Source organism: Mustela nigripes, chromosome 14 (assembly GCF_022355385.1).
Source record: "Mustela nigripes isolate SB6536 chromosome 14, MUSNIG.SB6536, whole genome shotgun sequence".
Taxonomy (NCBI): Eukaryota; Metazoa; Chordata; class Mammalia; order Carnivora; family Mustelidae; genus Mustela; species Mustela nigripes.
The window spans coordinates 45,643,201-45,662,353 of NC_081570.1; the positions used below are offsets into that span (position 1 = coordinate 45,643,201).

Consider the following 19,153-nt stretch of genomic DNA (forward strand, 5'->3'; position numbering starts at 1 on the left):
ACCTTTTAGACAATTAATTATTATGTGATCTCAATTGCCGAGGTAGACACTTTGCAGGGGCAAGCATTTGACCCAGAGATTGCATGTTCAACTCCAGGTTTTAGGCCCTTTGCCTTCTGTGCCACCCTGTTTAAAAAAGCCAGATGGGTAGCATGTCACTAGTTCACAGCCCTATCCAGTGTAGACATTCAATACCATTTTGATAAAGATGGAGAGTTTTGATGAGCATGTATGCGGTTGAGAAGGAATTGACATGTACATTGGGCTTGTGCTTGGGGCTTTACATTCATGATCTTAGCCCATATTTAAAACAGTCTCACAAGTTATTAGTATCCTACTTTCACTTATAAGGAAATCAAAGTTCAGTAGATAGCAGAAACTGGATTGTAATACATGCTTGGTGGAATTCAAACCACTTTTGTTAGATCAGTATGCCCTCAATTGCATTACACAATCTTACAGATGTTACATGAAACAAGAAATGATGTATTCAGAAATTGGGGAAATGCTGGGTTGTGCAAATTAGAATGCAGAACTTCCCAGGGCCTTTAATACGTTGCATTTTATATTTCTAAGAGTAGCATGTTGTATGCAATTTATCCAAATTTGACATGTATATTTTCTTCTCTTCCTTCCGAACCCCAGGTTGAGCACTCCCCAGAGACCACTTTGAGAAATCCTGCCATAGTACTATATTGACTTGTGGTGATTCTATAGATTAAAAAACAAAACAAAACAAAACAAAAAAACCTAAAAGCCAGTTAGGTAAAGAAACTTGCTCATTGTTGCATAACAAAGTAGATGTAAACTAAAAATTATAATAAAAAACCTCCTGACTCTCAGTGTTATTGCATGAGTACATTCTCAGCAGTTAGGAGATGCTTTTCTTGTTTTTTTATTTTTTTTTATTTTTTGGTGATGCTTTAAAACTATTTGCTGAGCTTTACTAGATCACAGATTTATCCATGGTTTCCTAAAAATATGATATAATTCTTCTGGAAAGCCATTTGGCCACAGTGTCATAAGCCTTAAAATCACCTGTATCCTTCAACCCAACCATCCCATTCTACAGGAAGTATCTTCAGGAAGGAACTTAGAATATGGAAACACTGGGTGGTCAATAATCTAATTTTTTGCTGTTAGATGAGTGGAACCATGTGTAGCCATCATAAATACTTTACATTTCTGCTATGGTATTAAGTGGAAAATCAGGATGTAAAATGTAATACTCAGTATGACCTCAATTATATTATGAAAATGGAGCAGAAGGAAATATAACAAAATATTAATCGTGGGAGGGTCGGAGGCATTTTTTTCTTTTATGTTCTCTTTAAAGAGAATGTATTACTTTTATAATAAGCAAAAAATAAACTCCATTTAAAGATTCATTGGAATGATATGAGAAAATACTGCACATATTGATATTGGCTAAAAGGTTGGAGCCCTATAATGACTTAATGAATGGTCCTTGCATACTTTCTGTACTCTTGCTTCAGTGATAGCATTACTATGTGTGCTTCTGTCTAGACATCATGTCACAAAGCTTTTAAAAACTACAGCAACACAGCCCTGCTCTGTCTAGGCTTCTGCTTCCTTCCATTAATACTGTTTCCTTCCACTTTGACATCATAATGCAGTCTCTGTGGGCTTACACTGACATTATCTTGACAATTCCATAGTGAGATGCAAAACTAATCCTGGAGTCATTTTCTGTTCCCAAACCTTCACCATGTATCTTCTACCCTTCTTTTGATGATTAGAACCCTGTCTTTCTCCATGTCCCCATACTTCAAACTTTTATTCTTAGGATGGTCTATCAGAAAAATGACACATAGACAGAATCTTGAGCCATTTGAATGTCTAGTTATCAGGATTCATTAATTAGCTTCTAACCCTAGATTAGGTTCAAGTAAGTCTCTAAACAATGTCACTCTATTTCCTGTAACTTGGTCTCATTCTTTCTCTTCTTTTCTTTCTTTCCTTCCTTCCTCTCCCTCTCTCCCCCTTCCCTCCTCTCTTCCCTTTTTGTCCCTCACCCTCCCGGTCCCCTCCTTTCATTCTTTTTTATTTCCCCTTTCCTAAATATTCGCTGAACACTTTCATTGGATCTGGCACCCTGATAGGAACAGTAAACAAACATACAGACAGTCTCTGCCTTCATAGAGCTTACAATCTGATGAAGACAAAAATGAGACAAATATTACAAAGGTGATCATTAAGTGTTGAGAAAATGTGCAGAGACTCATTAAACCAGATGAGGGGAGGAAAAATATTTCCCTAGAGAAATGAACTTTAGGATGACATTGAACGATACCTAGGCGTTAACCAGATCAAGAGGGAGAGTTGGATTAGTTCATGATTGGGTTTTAGAGGTAGGCATGATTAAAGGAGCAGTAGAGTCCGGACATTTAGGACATAATTATGATTTTAAAATGATAGATCATGGACTCAAAACTAGTTATAAAGGGAAATTAAAATAGGAGGGGATATTATTGACAGAAAGCTTAGGTGTCACAAGAGTAAAAGTTCCAAAGAAGTTCAAATGAAAGTGAACTGAGAATCCTTGAGCATCTAATACAGAAGGAGAAGAACCCCCAAATAACCATTCACAGATGACTCATGGACTAGTGATTTGGAGAAGAAGCTGTTTCAGAGAGTGAGAAGGACCAGGATTGACCACAGAAGATAGTGGAGTGAGGAAAAAGGTCCATGGAGATGAGGAAAAGGAGTGACTGAGGGGCAAGTGTTGAATAACTCATTTATGGGGCTGACAGGGTTTCCAGGGTGATGGAAGGAATTGGAATAGAGAGGAAGTTTGTGAGCCGAGTGCTGAAGCTTTTGGAGGGACAGGAGCACTGGTATTACATACCAACATCATTTTATAGATCAGCGTTTCTTAAACAGTGGTCTGCAGATTCCAGGGAGTCCCCAAGATCTTTTCAGAGGGGCTCAGTGGGTTCACAACAATATCATAATAACACTAAGACATTTGCCATTTCCACAGTATTAATATTTTCACTGATGGTGCAAAAGTTATGGCAGATAAAAATACTGTGGTCTTAGTATAAATCAAGACAGTGATATCAAACAGTGTATCAGTTTGTATCAATACAAAAATGATACACTGGCAGTGTATCAAACAGGAAAGAAGTTAAGTCTGACTTAAGAGAGTCCCTCTTGCAACAATAAAAATCATGAATGTTAGTAAATTTGAATCTCTGAGAAAAATGCCTCAATCTTAGAATACAAGTTATTTAAATATTCGATGTGACAAAATGGGGAAGAATGCACTATGAACTTCTGTTATCCTGAAGTCTGATGCTTGTCTTAAGGAAAAGCAATTAACCAATTTTTTTCCCTTGAACATTGTTTTTTCTCAACAAAATAGCTGCCAAGTTATCGTTATTCAGGCTTACTTATTTGGCAGGCATTGTCTCAAAAATGAACAGGAAGCCCATTGCTTCAAGGAAACCAAATAATAGCATTTGTTATCAATGATAAAAATTTTTGAGGTTTCAAACAAAAATCTAAATTTTGGAAAACATACCCACTGAGCTTGATGAGATCACTGATATTTGATATTAACAAATTTGACTAATGTATGTTGGAGAGTAAAATGTGTTAACATTGTTAAGATATGCATAGTGAACCATTATTTTCCAAATTTCCAATGCCCGGTGTTACAAAAATCATGTAGTAGTGCCAGATCCATTCAAAATACACAGAGACCAGTGGACTTTAATGTAAGAGGGTGCAAAAAAATTCATTGACATGATTTCAGATTCCATATTATAACTAACATTTTAAAAAATTACCACTTGTCAAAGTTGTGGCGTAGTATCAAAAAAGAATACCCACAGTGATCTGAAAAGACTGTTAAAATTCCCCTCAACTGTGTAATATTTTCAACTATATACATCTAAGAGGCTGATTTTCTTCAAAGACCTCTCAATCAAAACAACATAAAGCAACAGATTGAATGAAGAAGCAGAAATGAGACTCGAACTGCATTCTACTAACTCAAACATAAAACACAGTTGCAAACATGTAGATTAATTACATACTTTTCACTATTTTTCAAGGATATCTGTTTTCAAATAAAATTACGGCATATATTGTAACATGTAATGAGTTTGATATTAAAATCAAAATAGATATATATTGGGGCACCTGGGTGGCTCAGTGGGTTGGGGCCTCTGCCTTCAGCTCAGGTCATGATTCTAGAGTCCTGGGATCAAGCCCCGCATCAGGCTCTCTGCTCCGTGGGGAGCCTGCTTACCCCTCTCTCTCTGCCTGCTTCTCTGCCTGCTTGTGATCTCTGTCTGTCAAATAAATAAATAAAATCTTTTTAAAAAAATAGGTATATATTGCTAAATATGTATCTATCTATAGATCAATAAATACATATTGCTAAAATTTCTGTTCAGATTTTGAATCAGTATCAGTATCAGTAGATGCAGCCCACTTAAACAAAGGCTCTTTGGAGTCCTCCATGGTATACTAGAATGTACAAGAGTCCTGGGACCCAAGTTTGAAAACCAGTGTTAAAGATGAACATTGCTTTCCCCAAGGCTCCTTGTCTTGGGTTTCAACCTGGGTGTCATCATTCATCACGACTAGTGACTCATGGAATAACTACTATGAGATGTGAAGCACCCTTTCTCCTACGCTAGGGTGATAATTATGCCATTCGTCAAAACAGAGGCTGCCTAGCTCTCCGAAATTATGGTAATACTGGAGATAACAGACAGTCTTCCTACAATCTTTGCTCAGTGGGCTGACCATGCTCTAACCCTGCAGTAGCAGCAATGATGTTGTGGGAAGAAGCTCAGGCTTGGAGCCGGGCAAGCTTGTGGCTGGTCCACCTCACTCTGTGTGACCTGGGCAAGCTCTTTAACCTCTGAGGATACAGCATGGGGTACCAGGAAGAACATGGCCTTGGAGAAAGACCAGTTTCTACCTTCTACCTGCACTACCCTGGGCAAGGCTCTCACTCTCTCAGTTCTGTTGGCTGGTCTGTGAAACGAAGAAGCAGCAGCATGATGAGGAAATGAACATGGGCTCTGCCATCAAACCAGCTAGGTCAAATTCTGCCTTTGTCACCCTTGGGCTGTGACTTCTGGGACTACTTAGCTCTTAGGAATCTCAGCTTTCTTATATATAAAAGGGGCTAATGATATTTGCCTCCTCGGATCATTATAGAGAATTAAATGATGAGGTAATTCATGGAACATCCTAGCATGTAATAACAAAAGCCAACCTTTAACGAATACTTCATAAGTATTTTAACATATTGTCAATAACTCCATCAGGTAATGTTGTTTTTAGCATAGTTAAAAATTTCCCGTAGATGGGAAAGCTGTAGCTAAGAGATGTTAAGTTACCAGATTTCCAAGTCAGCAGGTGGCAAAATTCAAAGCTAGTCCTCTCACCCCAAACCCCATGTTCTTAACCACTGGGATTTCTGCTACTCTGAGTCTTCAAAAACAATTGTTAGTTCTCCTGATTCTTTGAAAAGATAAACAAAATTAGTAAATTTTTGGCTGGACTCATCAAGAAAAAGAACCGAAATAGATAAAATCCAAAGAGAAAGGAGAGAACTGACACCACAGAAACACAAAGAATTATAAAAGACCACTACAAAAAATTATATGACAACAAATTGAGCAACCTAGCAGAAATCGGTAAATTCCTAGAAATTGACGATCTTCCAAAACTAAATTAGGAGCTAACAAAATCTGAACAGACTATTACTAACAAAATGGAACCAGTAATCAGAAAATTCCAATAAACAGAAGTCCAGGACCAGACAGATTCACAGATGAATCCCACCAAACTATTAAAGAAGAGTTAATACTTATTCTCCTCAAACTAGTTCAAAAAATAGAAGAGGAAGGAGAGCTTCCAAATACATTCTATAAGGCCAGCCTTACTCTGATACCAAAAAACTAAGGCAACACATAAGAAGAAAAGTACAAGCCATCTCTGATGAAAACAGATGCAAAAATCCTCAACAAAATATTAGCAAACCACATCCACCAACACATTAAAAGGATCATTCACCATGATCTAGTGGGATTTATTCCAAGGATGTAAGAATGGTTCAATATTCACAAATCAATCAACATGATATGCCACATTAATAAAATGAAAGATAAAAATGATCATCTCAATAGATGCAGAAAAAGAATTTGACAAAATTTGACATCCATTAATGATAAAAACTCTCAAAAAGTAGGTTTAGAGGGAACATACCTCAACATACTAAAGGTCATATATGGCAAGCCCACAGCTAACATACTCACTGGTGAAAACGGAGAGCTCTTTCTCTAAGACCAGGAACAAGACAAGGATGTCCACTATCATTCCTTTTATTCAATGTAGTCCTGGAAGTTCTGGTCACAGCAATCTGATGAGAAAGAAATAAAACATATCCAAATTGGCAAGAAAGAAGTAAAACTGTCATTATTTTCAGATGACATGATAGTATACATAGAACACCTTGAAGACTCCACTGGAAATCTATTAAAATTAAGAGAGATAATTAAAATAGATAATTTATATAAACCCACCAGCATCACACCACACCTGCATACAGTATTGTCAAATTGTTAAATGTATTGTTAAAATGTCCATACTATCCAGAGAAACCTACAGATTTAATGCAATCCCTACCAAAATACAAAAGATAATTTTTCACAGAACCAGAACAAATAATCCTAAAATTTCTATGGAACCACAAAAGACCCCAAATAGCCCAACCAATCCAGAACAAGAATAACAAAACTGGAGATATCATGATCGCAGATGTCAAGATATACTAAAAGCTACAGTAATCAAAACAGTATGGTACTGGCACAAAAATGGACACTTACATCAACAGAACAGAAGAGAAAACCCAAAAATAAACCCACGCATTTATGGTCAATTATCCACAACAAAGGAGACAAGAATATGCAATGGAAAAAAGATAGTCTCTTCAATGAATAGTGCTAATAAAGCTGGATAGTTACAGGCAAAAGAATAAAACTGGACCACTTTCTTAGACCATACACAAAAATAAACTCAAATGGATGAAAGACCTAAATGCCAGACCTGAAACCATAAAATTCCTAGAAGAAAAAATAGGCAGCAGTCTCTTTGACATCATCTGTAGAAACATTTTTCAAGATATGTCTCTTTTGGCAAGAGAAACAAAAGCAAAATGAAACTACTGGGACCACACCAAAATAAAAAGTGCACAGTGAAGGAAACCATCAAGAAAACAAAAAGCCAATCTACTGAATGGGAGAAGATATTTGTAAATGATATGTTAGATAAAGGTTAATATCCAACACCAACTCAACATAAAAAAACTAAATAATCCAATTAAAAAGGGACAGAGGATATGAACAGACTCTTTTTTTTTCCCCAAAGAAGACATACAGGCACATGAAAAGGTGCTCAACATCACTAATCAACAGGGAAATGCAAATCAAAACCATGATGAAATATCACCTCTCAGCTGTCAGAATGACTAAAATAAAAAACACAGGAAACAACAGGTGTCAGTGAGGATGTGGAGAAAAAGGAACCCTTGTACACTGTTGGTGGGAATGCAAGCTGGTGTGGCCACTGTGGAAAACAGTCTTGAGGTTTCTCAAAAAGTTAAAAACAGAATTACCATATGATCCTGTAATTCCACTACTGAGTATTTACCTAAAGAATATGAAAACAGTAATTTGAAAAGATATAGGCACCCTTGTTTTATTGCAGCATTATTGACAACAGCCAAGATATGGAAGCAACTCAAGTGTCCATCAATAGATAAATGGATAATGATGTTGTGTGTATATATCGGAATATTACTTGGCCATAAAAAAGAATAAAATCTTGCATTTGCAACAACAAGGATGGATCTAGAGAATACAATGCTAAGTGAAATAAGCCAGACAGAGAAAGACAAATACATTTTATTTCACTGATATGTGAAACTTAAGAAATGAAACAAATGAACAGAAAAAAAAGAGGAAAAGGGAAAATAATAGACTCTTAAATACAGACAACGAACTGGTGGTTGCCAGAGAGGAGCTGGTGGAGAAGAGGGGAGAAATAGATAAAGAGGATTAAAAGTACATTTATCTTGATGGGCACTGAGTAATGTATAGAATTAATGAATCATTACATTATATACTAAAACTAATATAATACTGTACGTTAATTATATTTGAATTTTAAAATTTTTAAAAAAATTTTTTAAAAGATTAAAAAATTTGACATCTGATGGGTTCTAAAGAAGAAGGAACTCTTGCTATTTGCAACAACATGGAGGAACCTGGGGGACATTATATAAGTGAGATAAGAATGACAGGGAAAGCCAATATCACATGATCTCTCTTATAGGTGGAACCTAGAAAAGTGTGACTCATAGAACTAGAGAATAGAATCATGGCCACAAAGGGGGAGGGGTTGGTCAAATTATCAAAATATTCAGTTGTAAATGAATAAGTTCAGGGGACCTAATGTATAATATGGTGACTATGATTAATAGTACCGTACTGTGTACTTGACATTAGCTAAGAGAGGAGATCTCTAGATCTACACACACACACACACACACAGACACAACTATGTGAGGGAATAGCTGTGTTAATTAGCTTGCTTGTGGGAATCATTTCACAATGTATACCAAACCATAACATCATACATCTAAAATATATACAATTCTTGTCATGTATACCTCAACAAAGCTGGGGAAAAATTAATCTGTTTTCATATTAATAAGATACCTTCACATTAAAAGATCTTTTTCAATTTATAACAAAACTAAAAAGCACCATGATAAGAGCCTTAAAAAATTGAAGCAGAGGTCTCCCCTGTCTCTAGGAGAGTAAGCCGGGCTGTTCAGAACTCCAGTCCCAGAGCCGTTAGCTGCCAGCTCAGTCACTGGTCAGAGTGGACGGACTGCCTACCATGCCAGGACAAAAAGGTAAGACATTTGTGACCAGTTTGGGGCCATGTAATATTTGAATGTCATACTGGGCATTTAAATGGAGATAAACAGGTCTATAAAGTTAGAGGCCTGGGGAGAAATCAGGTCTAGAAATAGGTATTTGGAAGCCATGGGCACATGGATGGTGAAACTTTTTCTGATGTTGTTTACAAGCCATTATTGGGCGAGACTGCCAAAGATACGTATGCTATGGCTTGTGGGCAGAGAGGTGGCCGCTCAGACAAGAGCACACTGTTTCCTCTGGCCTCTCTGGGTCGTGGTCAGTCTGCTGCCCTCCAGGGATGGTCATCGAGAGGGACTAATGAACCATGGGGATCTGAGATGAACCCAAGAATGTCCCTGAGGATTCTGTTTTCACGGATTGAAAAGACTGGCACACCCAGTGAACAGACATGAGTCTATCTTGCCCGCTGACATGGTTTTGAATAGTCCAAATCGGTCACTAAAGCCAGCGGCATCTCAAGGGAAGAGGGACTTGGGGAGGACTCTGCTATACTAGAAAGGGGGTATTCAAGTTGACCTTGTTCAGGATTACTGGCTTGGGGTGATGATAAAAGGCAGAACAACTTCTATTCTATTTTATCACTATTTTAAAATCTCTACAGACAACACATGTTTTTACTGGATGCATCCTGGGTGAGGCACCTCCAGGCTCTCACCTCTCCCAGTTGGTAGACCCCTGCCTAAACCACGTGTATTGACACATTACTGTCAAGGCCAAGGGTTCATGCTCTGATTCTTCAGTTTAGATTCTGGCTTTGCACCTTCTTTGTTGTGTTACTTTGGACATGTATTTTGATCCATGTATTATGATTCCTTATCTATAAATGGAAACAGTAGTGGTACTCCTAGCATATAGTTATTTTGAGTATTAAATGAGTAAGGTATGCAATGGGCTCTTTTTTTCATGCACCTGGCATGCAATAAATGTTCAATATCCAACCAACTCCTGCTGCCCAAGACCTACTCTTCCCTCACCTTGAGCTTCTGCAGTGCAGAGTGTGCTGTTGGTTCTCCTGCCTCTAGGCCCACTTCCCAGCTAGAGGCCGGGCTACTCTGTGAAGGTCTGATGAGCTGTTCAGAGTCACATGGAATTCAAAATCATTACAATTTGGACCTACAATTTGGAAACACAATTTGGACCTAGTCTATTTAGCTCCTAAGCGTGATATTATTTATTCTGCCTCTCCTGTTTCTGAGATACACCAGGGAATCCTAGACTGCAGGCTGCAAAGTTATTTAGCTCCCAAAATCTCATCTTGCTTTGATAGCCTATGTTAGTTTTCTGAATCTGCTGTAACAAATTATCACAAACTGGGTTGCTTAAAACAACAAATGTGTTCTCTCACAATTCTGGAGGCCGGAAGTCTGGCAGAGCCACACTCTGAAGGCTCTGGGGGAGAATCTGCTCTTTGCCTCTTCTGGCTTCCGGTGGCCATTGGCGATCTTTGCCTTGCGGTCGATCTCCATGCTCCAATCTCTGCCTCTCCGGCCATATTGCCTCCTCCTCTTCCGTGGGTCTCCTTTGTGTGTCTGTGTTAAATCTCCCTCTGCCTTTCCCTTATAGGGACACTGTGATGACATTTAGGGCCTCCCTGGATAATTCAGTATAATCTCTTCATTTCAAAAACCTTGATAATATCTGCAAAAGACCCTTTCTTCCAAATAAGGTAACATTTACAATTTTCAAGGACTAGGACTTGATTTCTTTGCATGGCCATTATTTAACTTATTATACATCTAAACGATATATATTTTTTCCTCATGTGTTGCAGTTTACATAGATAGCACAGGTGAATGGTTTACTATTTAAATCAGAATTGAATTACTCCTTTCGTGACTCGAAAAAGCGCATCTCTCTAAAATAATCTTTAAAATCATTAAATTCTGTTAATTACTTAAGCAAAAGACCACCCCTAATTTCTTCTTATTAATATGTTTTTCCCCTTCTCTCAAAATCGCCCAAACAAAGATGTGCATTTCTAGAGAGAAACATTATCGACTAGCTAGAAAAGAAAATTATGTCTTAATGATACCAACAGAGGCACCAACACGGAGAAGTCCCTAAGGGAGTAGTTGCACCAGCCTCTCTGCAGAGCAATGTCTTCATTATTTGATAATAACCCAGGAAATGGAGAGTTGGTGGGAATGAACCTTGTGTCTGCACCAGCATTCCAACACAGAAACCACAAGAAGGATGATGATAGCATTTATAGTTACTATTTATTAAATGATTTCTATATACCAGGCACTGTGCTCCTGCTTTAATAAATCATCTTAGTTGACTTTCATAGCCAAGTGTGATAGATAGAAACCATTGTCCCTTTGGTTAGGTTACCCATAAAGAAGGAGGCACAGTCTAGACTCAATACTTGGCCGGTCTGATCCCCAAATGCCCATGTGCCTGACCATTTCACTCCACTGCCTCCCCATGAACCTGTAGAGAGTTGTAAGTGATATTAGTGGCTATGTAATCCAACCCCCCCCCCCCCCACTCAGCCATAAATCCTTCTGGAGTATCCCAATAGCTGGCTACAAAAATGATGCTGATGTTATAGCTATTATTAGTGAGTGCATTCCAGGAACCAGGCCAATGTGCTGACTTTTTTACATGCTTATCACTAGTCTCCTCAAGACTCTCAGATCTCTCCTTCCACAGATGAGAAAACAGAGGGTCAGAGATGATAAGTCATTTACTCAGTGACATACAGACAGTAAGTAGCAGAACTGGCGTTCCAACCCAGCTTCAAATGGAATTCAGAATGACACGTAACCTCCTCCACTTGTGAGGATTAAATGAGATAAAGAATGTGAAGTGTCCAGCCAGTAATAGGCCCTCAAAAAATGGTAGCTACCATCACCATCATACTGGTAATTGCAGGTCTTAAAACTCTGGTGAACTTTATGAAGAGTGAGAAGACGTGGCTCTACTGTAGTATATGCTGAGGTCTCCTTTATGTACTGCATCTTGGCAAGATGTGGGAAGAGAATGAAAATATCCTAATATTCCCAAACTGATCGTTAATTATAATCTCTTCCCATTGAGTTTACAATCTTATTAACGGGGAGGCAGGAAAGGCAAACAGACAGGCTTGCTCTTCACCTTTTTTTTTTTTTTGCCGACCTTTCTGTCTCTTCACTAATGAGAAATTGTGGAGACAGGAGTAGGCAAGAGGAAAGAGAGGGCCACGTTGTACTGTTCTACACACACCCAGTGGAATCCGCTGGAAAAGACTCCACTGATAATGATGCAGACACCATTTCTGTTCAGTGAGCACCAGTGAAAGGCCAGACATGGGGCTGGGTGCTTTCCTCACACATTCTCTCACTCAGTTCTCACAACACCCTTTCAAAGTGTGGGGTCATCACATTCACTTGACATTAGACAATAGGAACTCAGAAAATGTAAATGGTTTGCTCTTGGTTGGTAAGTGACTCTGGGGTCTGAACCCAGTCAGTCTAAATTCTCATGCTCAGGCTCTTGTGTCTACAGGACACAAGTGAAAGAATCATTAGTAACTGTAATTAGTGAGGTCGCCTCGGCTGACCACTTCATTCTACAGATTTGGAAACTGAGACACAAAGTGCCAGGCACTGCTACTTTGTATAGCAAGCAAGAAATAAATTCAGGAATAGACAAACAAACAAAAAGCAGGCCAAACCTAGAAGTACAGAGAAAAAAATGATGGTTGCCAGAGGGTTGGGAGTAGAGGAAATGGGCAAAATGGTAAGGGGAGTGAGAGATACAGGTTTCCAGTTATGGAATAAATAGGTCATAGGAGTGAAAAGTACAGTATTGGGAATATAGTCAATGGTCCTGTAATAGCATAGTATGGTGACAGATTGTAGCTATGCTCATGAACATATTAAAACATAGAGAAGTTGAATCACTCCGTTGTACAACTGAAATTAATTTAATATTGTGCACCAACTATACAAAACAAGAAAGAAGAGAAAGAAAGGAAGGAAGAAAGAAAAGAGAAGGAAGGAAGGGAGTGGGGGGAGGAATGCCGGGTGGGTGGATTGGGCTAAGAACCCACTTTCCTTATTGCTCAAACTATTGCTTTCCTGCTCAGTTATGAACAGTCTTAAAGGAGGAGCTTCAGGGCTGAGCCAAGGCAAGAAGGAGCAGAAAATATAGTGCTGCAAGTTCCCTTTGTGGACACTCTACATGGAACTCTCCACACAGCATGTTTCCTATTATTATCGATTTTATCTCCTCAAGTAGACTTTAGCTACTTGAAGGTGGGAAATATCTCCACATATCTTAGGGTTCAACTTCCTCCTTCTACACCTGTGCCTGAAGGTGTACACCATATAGTAAGCAGTATCATGAAACCAGAGAGCTCCAAGATGGGTATGCATTTTTATTCGTCCTGTTCTTCTTTGAACAGGTGTTTGTTTGTGTGCAATCAAAGCTGGACCCAGGGATTCAGATGTTGTCTCTATCTCTTGGATGGGCTCTTTCTACATAGTAGGTTAGATGACCACTTGATGCCCACCGTTCCCAGCAACTTCAGCAAAAAGAAACGATCTTTTCCAATAGTTCTGAAAGAAAACCTTCAGGGAGAATAATTATTGCTCTAAGGTTGAGTTATGAACCAAACCTTAAACCAATCATTGCAATTTGGCAGATATGGTGCTCTGGTTGGCTGGACCTGGTTCAAACCTACGCATTCCCATAACTTGAGTGGTGAGCTCCTCCCTACCTGAACCGTATGAGATGTGTCCCAAGGAAAGAGAGGATGCCATGACCAGAAGAAATGGTATAGAGGGAAAGCAATAAACAGCTTATAAAAGTGCCTCCTGCATAGACCATAGATCAAGTGTCAAGGGTATGAAACCAAGTAAGACAAGGTCCTCCTTTCGCCACTCTTCATCTTACATGCAAACTGTTCTTAAACTAGTGAGAAAGGTAAATAAGTAAGTAGACCAGGGATAACAACAACCTCATTTTACAAGTGAGAGGAGAAGGAGGCACACGGAACTCTAGAATATGTAGAGGAGGTGTGCTAATGAGTCATGAAAGATAGGTAGGTACCAACTGGTTGAAGGTTGGCGGGGGGGAGATCCTTCCTAACAAGGTTTCCATTTGATCTTTGGAGGCCCTATTCTATATTCCTGCCCCCTCTGGCTTAACGCCACCATTTAGGAACATTCATCCCTTCAGAAGACAGGTTTTTAGGCAGCTCTCAATCATTAGACAGTTAGTCCTTACGTTGAGCTGAGATCCGCCAACACAAATCTTGTTTGATTGATAGACAATGCAAGTGTCTGCTTCAATATCCAATTTAGTACCGACACCGGAGCCTCCTGCAGCCCAACAAGTTTGGGGGAAACATGTGCAGCGGCGACATCTGGGATCAAATCAGCTGTCACAGTCCCACAGCTTGTGTAAGTCAAGCACAGTGTGGAGAGGATTTCCTGTGTAAGGAGACAGGTGAGTGGCATCCAGTGGGATAACAGCTGTGCCCCACCAGACCAGATGTGAAAAACAGTCACCCAGGAGCTTGTTAAAGGGCTGACTGCTCAGCCCTTCCCCGAAAGTTGTCATTCTGTAGGTTTGGAATGGGGTTCAGGGATCTGCATTTTAAGCCAACCCAGTACCCCAAGTAATTTTGATGTGAGTTTGTCAGAATATCTGTTGACTTGTTTAGAAAAGGTACAATTCACTCAGTCACCCATTCATTGAATAAATGTTGACTGCGCATGTATGTGCCAGGCAGGGTGCTCACTGCTGGTGACCCGGATATGAAAAGATAATGTGCCTGACCTCGAGGTACTCCTCGTCTCTTTGGGAGAGAGACCTACAGAGAGTCGGTGGCCATACTGGGTGATAGGCAGTGTAATGGGCACAGGCCCACGGTCCAATGACCCTCACTGGCAGGGATGCCCTGATCTGTGTTGGGGAAGTCAGAACAGGCTTTAAAATAGCACTTGAACTGAGACTTAGAAAGCAGCAATGAATTTGCTAAGAACAAGAATGTGCAAACAAATCCAGGGATTTAAGGACTAGCAATAGGTGCAGAATGATTGCAGGTCAGGGCTCTGGGAAGAGAGGCCAGATGGGTCCGGTAGGTTACTGGGGACCAGACTGCGGCATTTGGAAGAATGGGAATGGGAGCTACAGAAGGCTATGGGGTAGGGGGATGACATGGCCACGTTGACATTTTAGAGAGATCACAGGAGCTGCCACGTGGAGCATGAGTTTTAGAGAGGAGCCTGCTGCAGAGCCTGAGCTGGGGGCGAGGCTACAGGTGGGAGACAGAGAGGCTGGAAGGAAGAGGGAGTGAGGATGGAGAGATGATCATGGAAAGGGGTGAGGGACTGTTTCAGAAGTGGGATGGATTTGGTGACTAAGGATACAGGTCACCGGGAGAGGGAGAGTCTTGGAGGCTCTGGAAGCATCTACAGCCTCTCTTCTCTCAGGTCGCTGCCTGAAACGCCACCTGGTGTGTAACGGAGACAATGACTGCCTTGACGGCTCTGACGAGGATGACTGTGAAGATGCCAGGGTCCCTGAATTTGACTGCTCCCTGTATGACCCCATTCCAGGATCAGAGAAAGTGGCCTTGGGGTGAGTCCTGCCCTCAGGTTGTTTGGGAGCAGGGAATGGTTGCCCTTTAATCACGAGTATTATTTTAAGGACAGAAGAAGATCTTACTGCCATGTGTCTGGTGAGGCAGCTCCCACTGTCTCCCTGAGGTGGGATACTGGTCCACTCGGGTGACTATCTCTTGGGTAACTATTACAAAATGCCACACACTGGTGGCTTATAAGCAACAGAAATTGATTTCTCATAGTTCTTGAGGCTGAAAGTCTAGGTCAAGGTGGTTGTAGGTTGGCTTCTTCTGATGCCATTCTCCTTGGCTTGTCCTTCCTTCTATGGATGTCTGGGTTCTAATCTCTCTTTGTTTTTTAAAGATTTTATTTATTTAAGAGGGAGAGAGCAGGGGGGGGGGGGCACAGAGCCCTATGCAGGGCTCCTTCTCATGACCCTGAGATCATGACCTGAACTGAAATCAAGAGATGGATGCTTAACCAGATGAGCTGCCCAAGCGTCCCTCTTCATCATCATCATCATCATCTTCTTTTTTAAAAAAAGGTTTATTTATTTTAGGGAGAGAGAGAGCGCATGCAAGCAGAGGTAGGGCAGAAGAAGAGAGAGAATCCTTAAGCAGACCCCCCATTGAGTGTGAAGCCCAGCGTGGAGTCTCAATCCCGGGACTCATTGTGACCTGAGCCAAAATCCAGAGTCAGCTGCTTAACTGACTGAGCCCCCTCCCCAGGTGCTCCCTAATCTCTTCTTATAAGGACATGAGCATATTAGATTAAGGCCCAGTAATGGTCCCATTTTAACTCAATTCCTACATAGAAATCATGTCACCAAAATACAGTCAAATTCTGAGGTTTTGGAGTCCCAGACTTCCACATCTAAATGTTAAGGGGACACAATGCAGCCCCTAATACTAATAAAAAGGGATTTTGTTGATTTTTAAAGTGAATGTGGGCTAAACAGAATAGAAGTATGAAATAGTGAGGTGTTAACTTGATAAAAAGAATTCCCTCTTTATTGGCAAAAAGATCGCAGACCATGACCTTGCTCTCATGTGAGTCAAAGGAGCATTGAAATGTACTTCCTGAGTGTGCTTTGACCAGCAGGATGGTCCCGTCTCTACTCCCAATAGCTGACACTTGGCAGTTTTTCATTCTGCTCAAGATCTCAGAAGCCTTTCCTGGTCCTTTTTCTTTTTTCTTTTTTTAATTTAAGCATGTTCTAGTTTTTAGATTTTTATTTATTGCTATAGAATTAATACATGTTGGGCATCTGGGTGGCTCAGTTGGTTAAGCTCCTGCCTTCAGCTCAGATCATGATGCCAAGGTCCTGGGATCAAGTCTCACATTGGGCTCCCAGGTTAGTGGGGAGACTGCTTCTCCCTCTTCCTCTGCCTACCACTCCCTTTGCTTGTGCACTGTCAAATAAATGAATAAAATCTTTTTTTTTTTTTTAAAGAATACATGTTTGAGGTAAAAACCAAAACTCTTCCTTCGCCATCCCCAACCTGTACTCCACTCTGTCACGCCCCCCACTTCTCTCCCTGGAACTGACCCCTGTCAACAATTTGGTGTAGGACTTTCAGATCATGTAAACGATGCACTGACAATATATATTGTATGGAAGATATGCCCATAGGTATTGTGCATGATAGACATAAGTCTATTTTACATACATGGGATCATACTATACATATGGTGTGTAACTTGCTTTTTTTTTTAACTTAATAATATATTTTTGAAGATTTCCCCCCACATTTTCTATTCTTTTTCTAAGCAACACAGTGTTCTATAACAGGGGTCAGTAAACTATGGCCTCAAGGCCAAATTTAGCCTGTTGTCTGTTTTTATAATTAAAGTTTTATTGGGATACAGCTTTCACCCTGCAATGACAGGAGTTGAGTATTTGCAACAAAGACCTATGGCCTATAAAGCCTAACATATTTAATATCTGGTCCTTTATTTTTTAAAAAAATTGCTGACTCTTCTCCCAAGGTATAACTGCATGAAAATTTATTTGGCTGCTTCCTATTTAAGGATAATTAGATTTTCTCCATTTTTTCCTCTTATAAACAATGCTGCAATGAACATCCTTGTATGTTATCTTTGTACATGTGAATATTTCTGCATAGATTTCCAAAAAGTGGAATTTCTCTATATCTTTCCATTTTCAGTCTGGTGGGTTCCGCAATCAGCTTTACTAAGAGTACCTAGGCTTAATAACCTTTTATGCTTAGAGGTTAGAGTATAATCTTAGGACTAATTATTCCTTTGACTTTTTGTTTGGCCCACCAGAGAGCCCGTATTTATAACCCAAAGGCAGAAACATGTTCAATGGGCAGAAAGACAGAAAAGTAAGGGGAAAAGTGAAAGGAAGGAACCCAGATTTTAGTGTCAAAGAAAATTTAGCTGTGACTATAGGCAAATTATCTAATTTTTTCTGAGCTTCAATTTCTGCATTTGTAAGATTGTCATGAGGTTGAAAGTTAATGTATGCTAAATGTCTGGTAGAGTGTGTATTCAATTCACCATAGCTATTACTACGTCACTTCCATTAATATGAAGAAAGAGACGGAGAGAAGAGGTGAAGAAGAAAGGTAACATACCTTGAATTTGTACTATATGTCAGGTGCTCTATAATTATCCATTTATTCCTTCAAAGGCAGGTTTTATTCATAGTTAACCTCCTGCTTATCTTCTGCCTTTGTGCCTCTTCATGGAAGGAAGGAACCAATATAACAGGTAATCACTGAATGCCATGTAAATAAAGAGGAAGGAGCAACTATCTGTCCAGGATAATCAAAGAAAGTCAGATAGAGAGGGCAATGTTTAAGTTGGGTTTTAAAGGCTGAATAGGAGTTTGAGAGGCAGAGACAAGGAATCATTTTATTATCTATACCATAAGAGGCTTTGATTATTAGGCCTTGGATCTCTTAACCAAATCGAAATGCTTTTGTTTAGTTAACCTTCTCTTTTTTAGAATATTAAAGCTGTATTTCACCTGTGTGACACTGTTTGTACCTAAATACCGTTCAACCATCTATGGCCTAAAATGCAATTCTTGGGCAGATGGATATGAAATACCCCAGAGGGGGAAGCAAGGCAAAGTGTTTCTGGAAGAGTACTGGGCTAGGGGAGAGGAAGTATCATTTCTGGAGCGCCTAATCTGTACTACAACTTCACGTCCATTTCACTTTAATACTCTCATTTAGATGTCACAAAACCCACAAGAAGTAGTTTTATTATTTCTCTTCTTCAAATGCAGAAAACAAGCTTCAGAATGCATCCAGAATCTGTCCAGATTCACACAGCTAGTACATGACTGAGTTAGAAATTAAACAGGAGTCTCCACGATTTTCAAATTGCACCCTCTGACATTCCATGCTGTCCTGGAGACAATGGCCTTTCTGTGGATTAGCTTTTTACCTTAGCACGGAGAGTCGATATGTTAAACCTTTTTTTTTTTTTTTTTTTTTTAACCTACAGAGCCTTTTTCTGAAACAGTACAAACAAAAACAGCAAAGCAACATTTATTCAGTACTTAATATATACTGAGAGCTTTCTGGTTCCTTTCCATGTTGAACTTGCATTGAACTCTCTGAAGCA

The 19,153-nt window shown here is 39.7% G+C and overlaps 1 protein-coding gene across 1 annotated transcript in view; it reads left to right on the forward strand.

The window, feature by feature from the left end:
- The window catches only part of C8A (complement C8 alpha chain), a 65,186-nt gene that overhangs the window by 7,640 nt on the left and 38,393 nt on the right, over positions 1-19,153 (forward strand). The window contains exons 2-4 of the mRNA XM_059374885.1: positions 8,866-8,968; positions 14,288-14,432; positions 15,422-15,569. Of these exons, the coding sequence (XP_059230868.1) occupies positions 8,866-8,968; positions 14,288-14,432; positions 15,422-15,569 (396 nt within the window). The remainder of the gene's footprint in view (positions 1-8,865; positions 8,969-14,287; positions 14,433-15,421; positions 15,570-19,153) is intronic.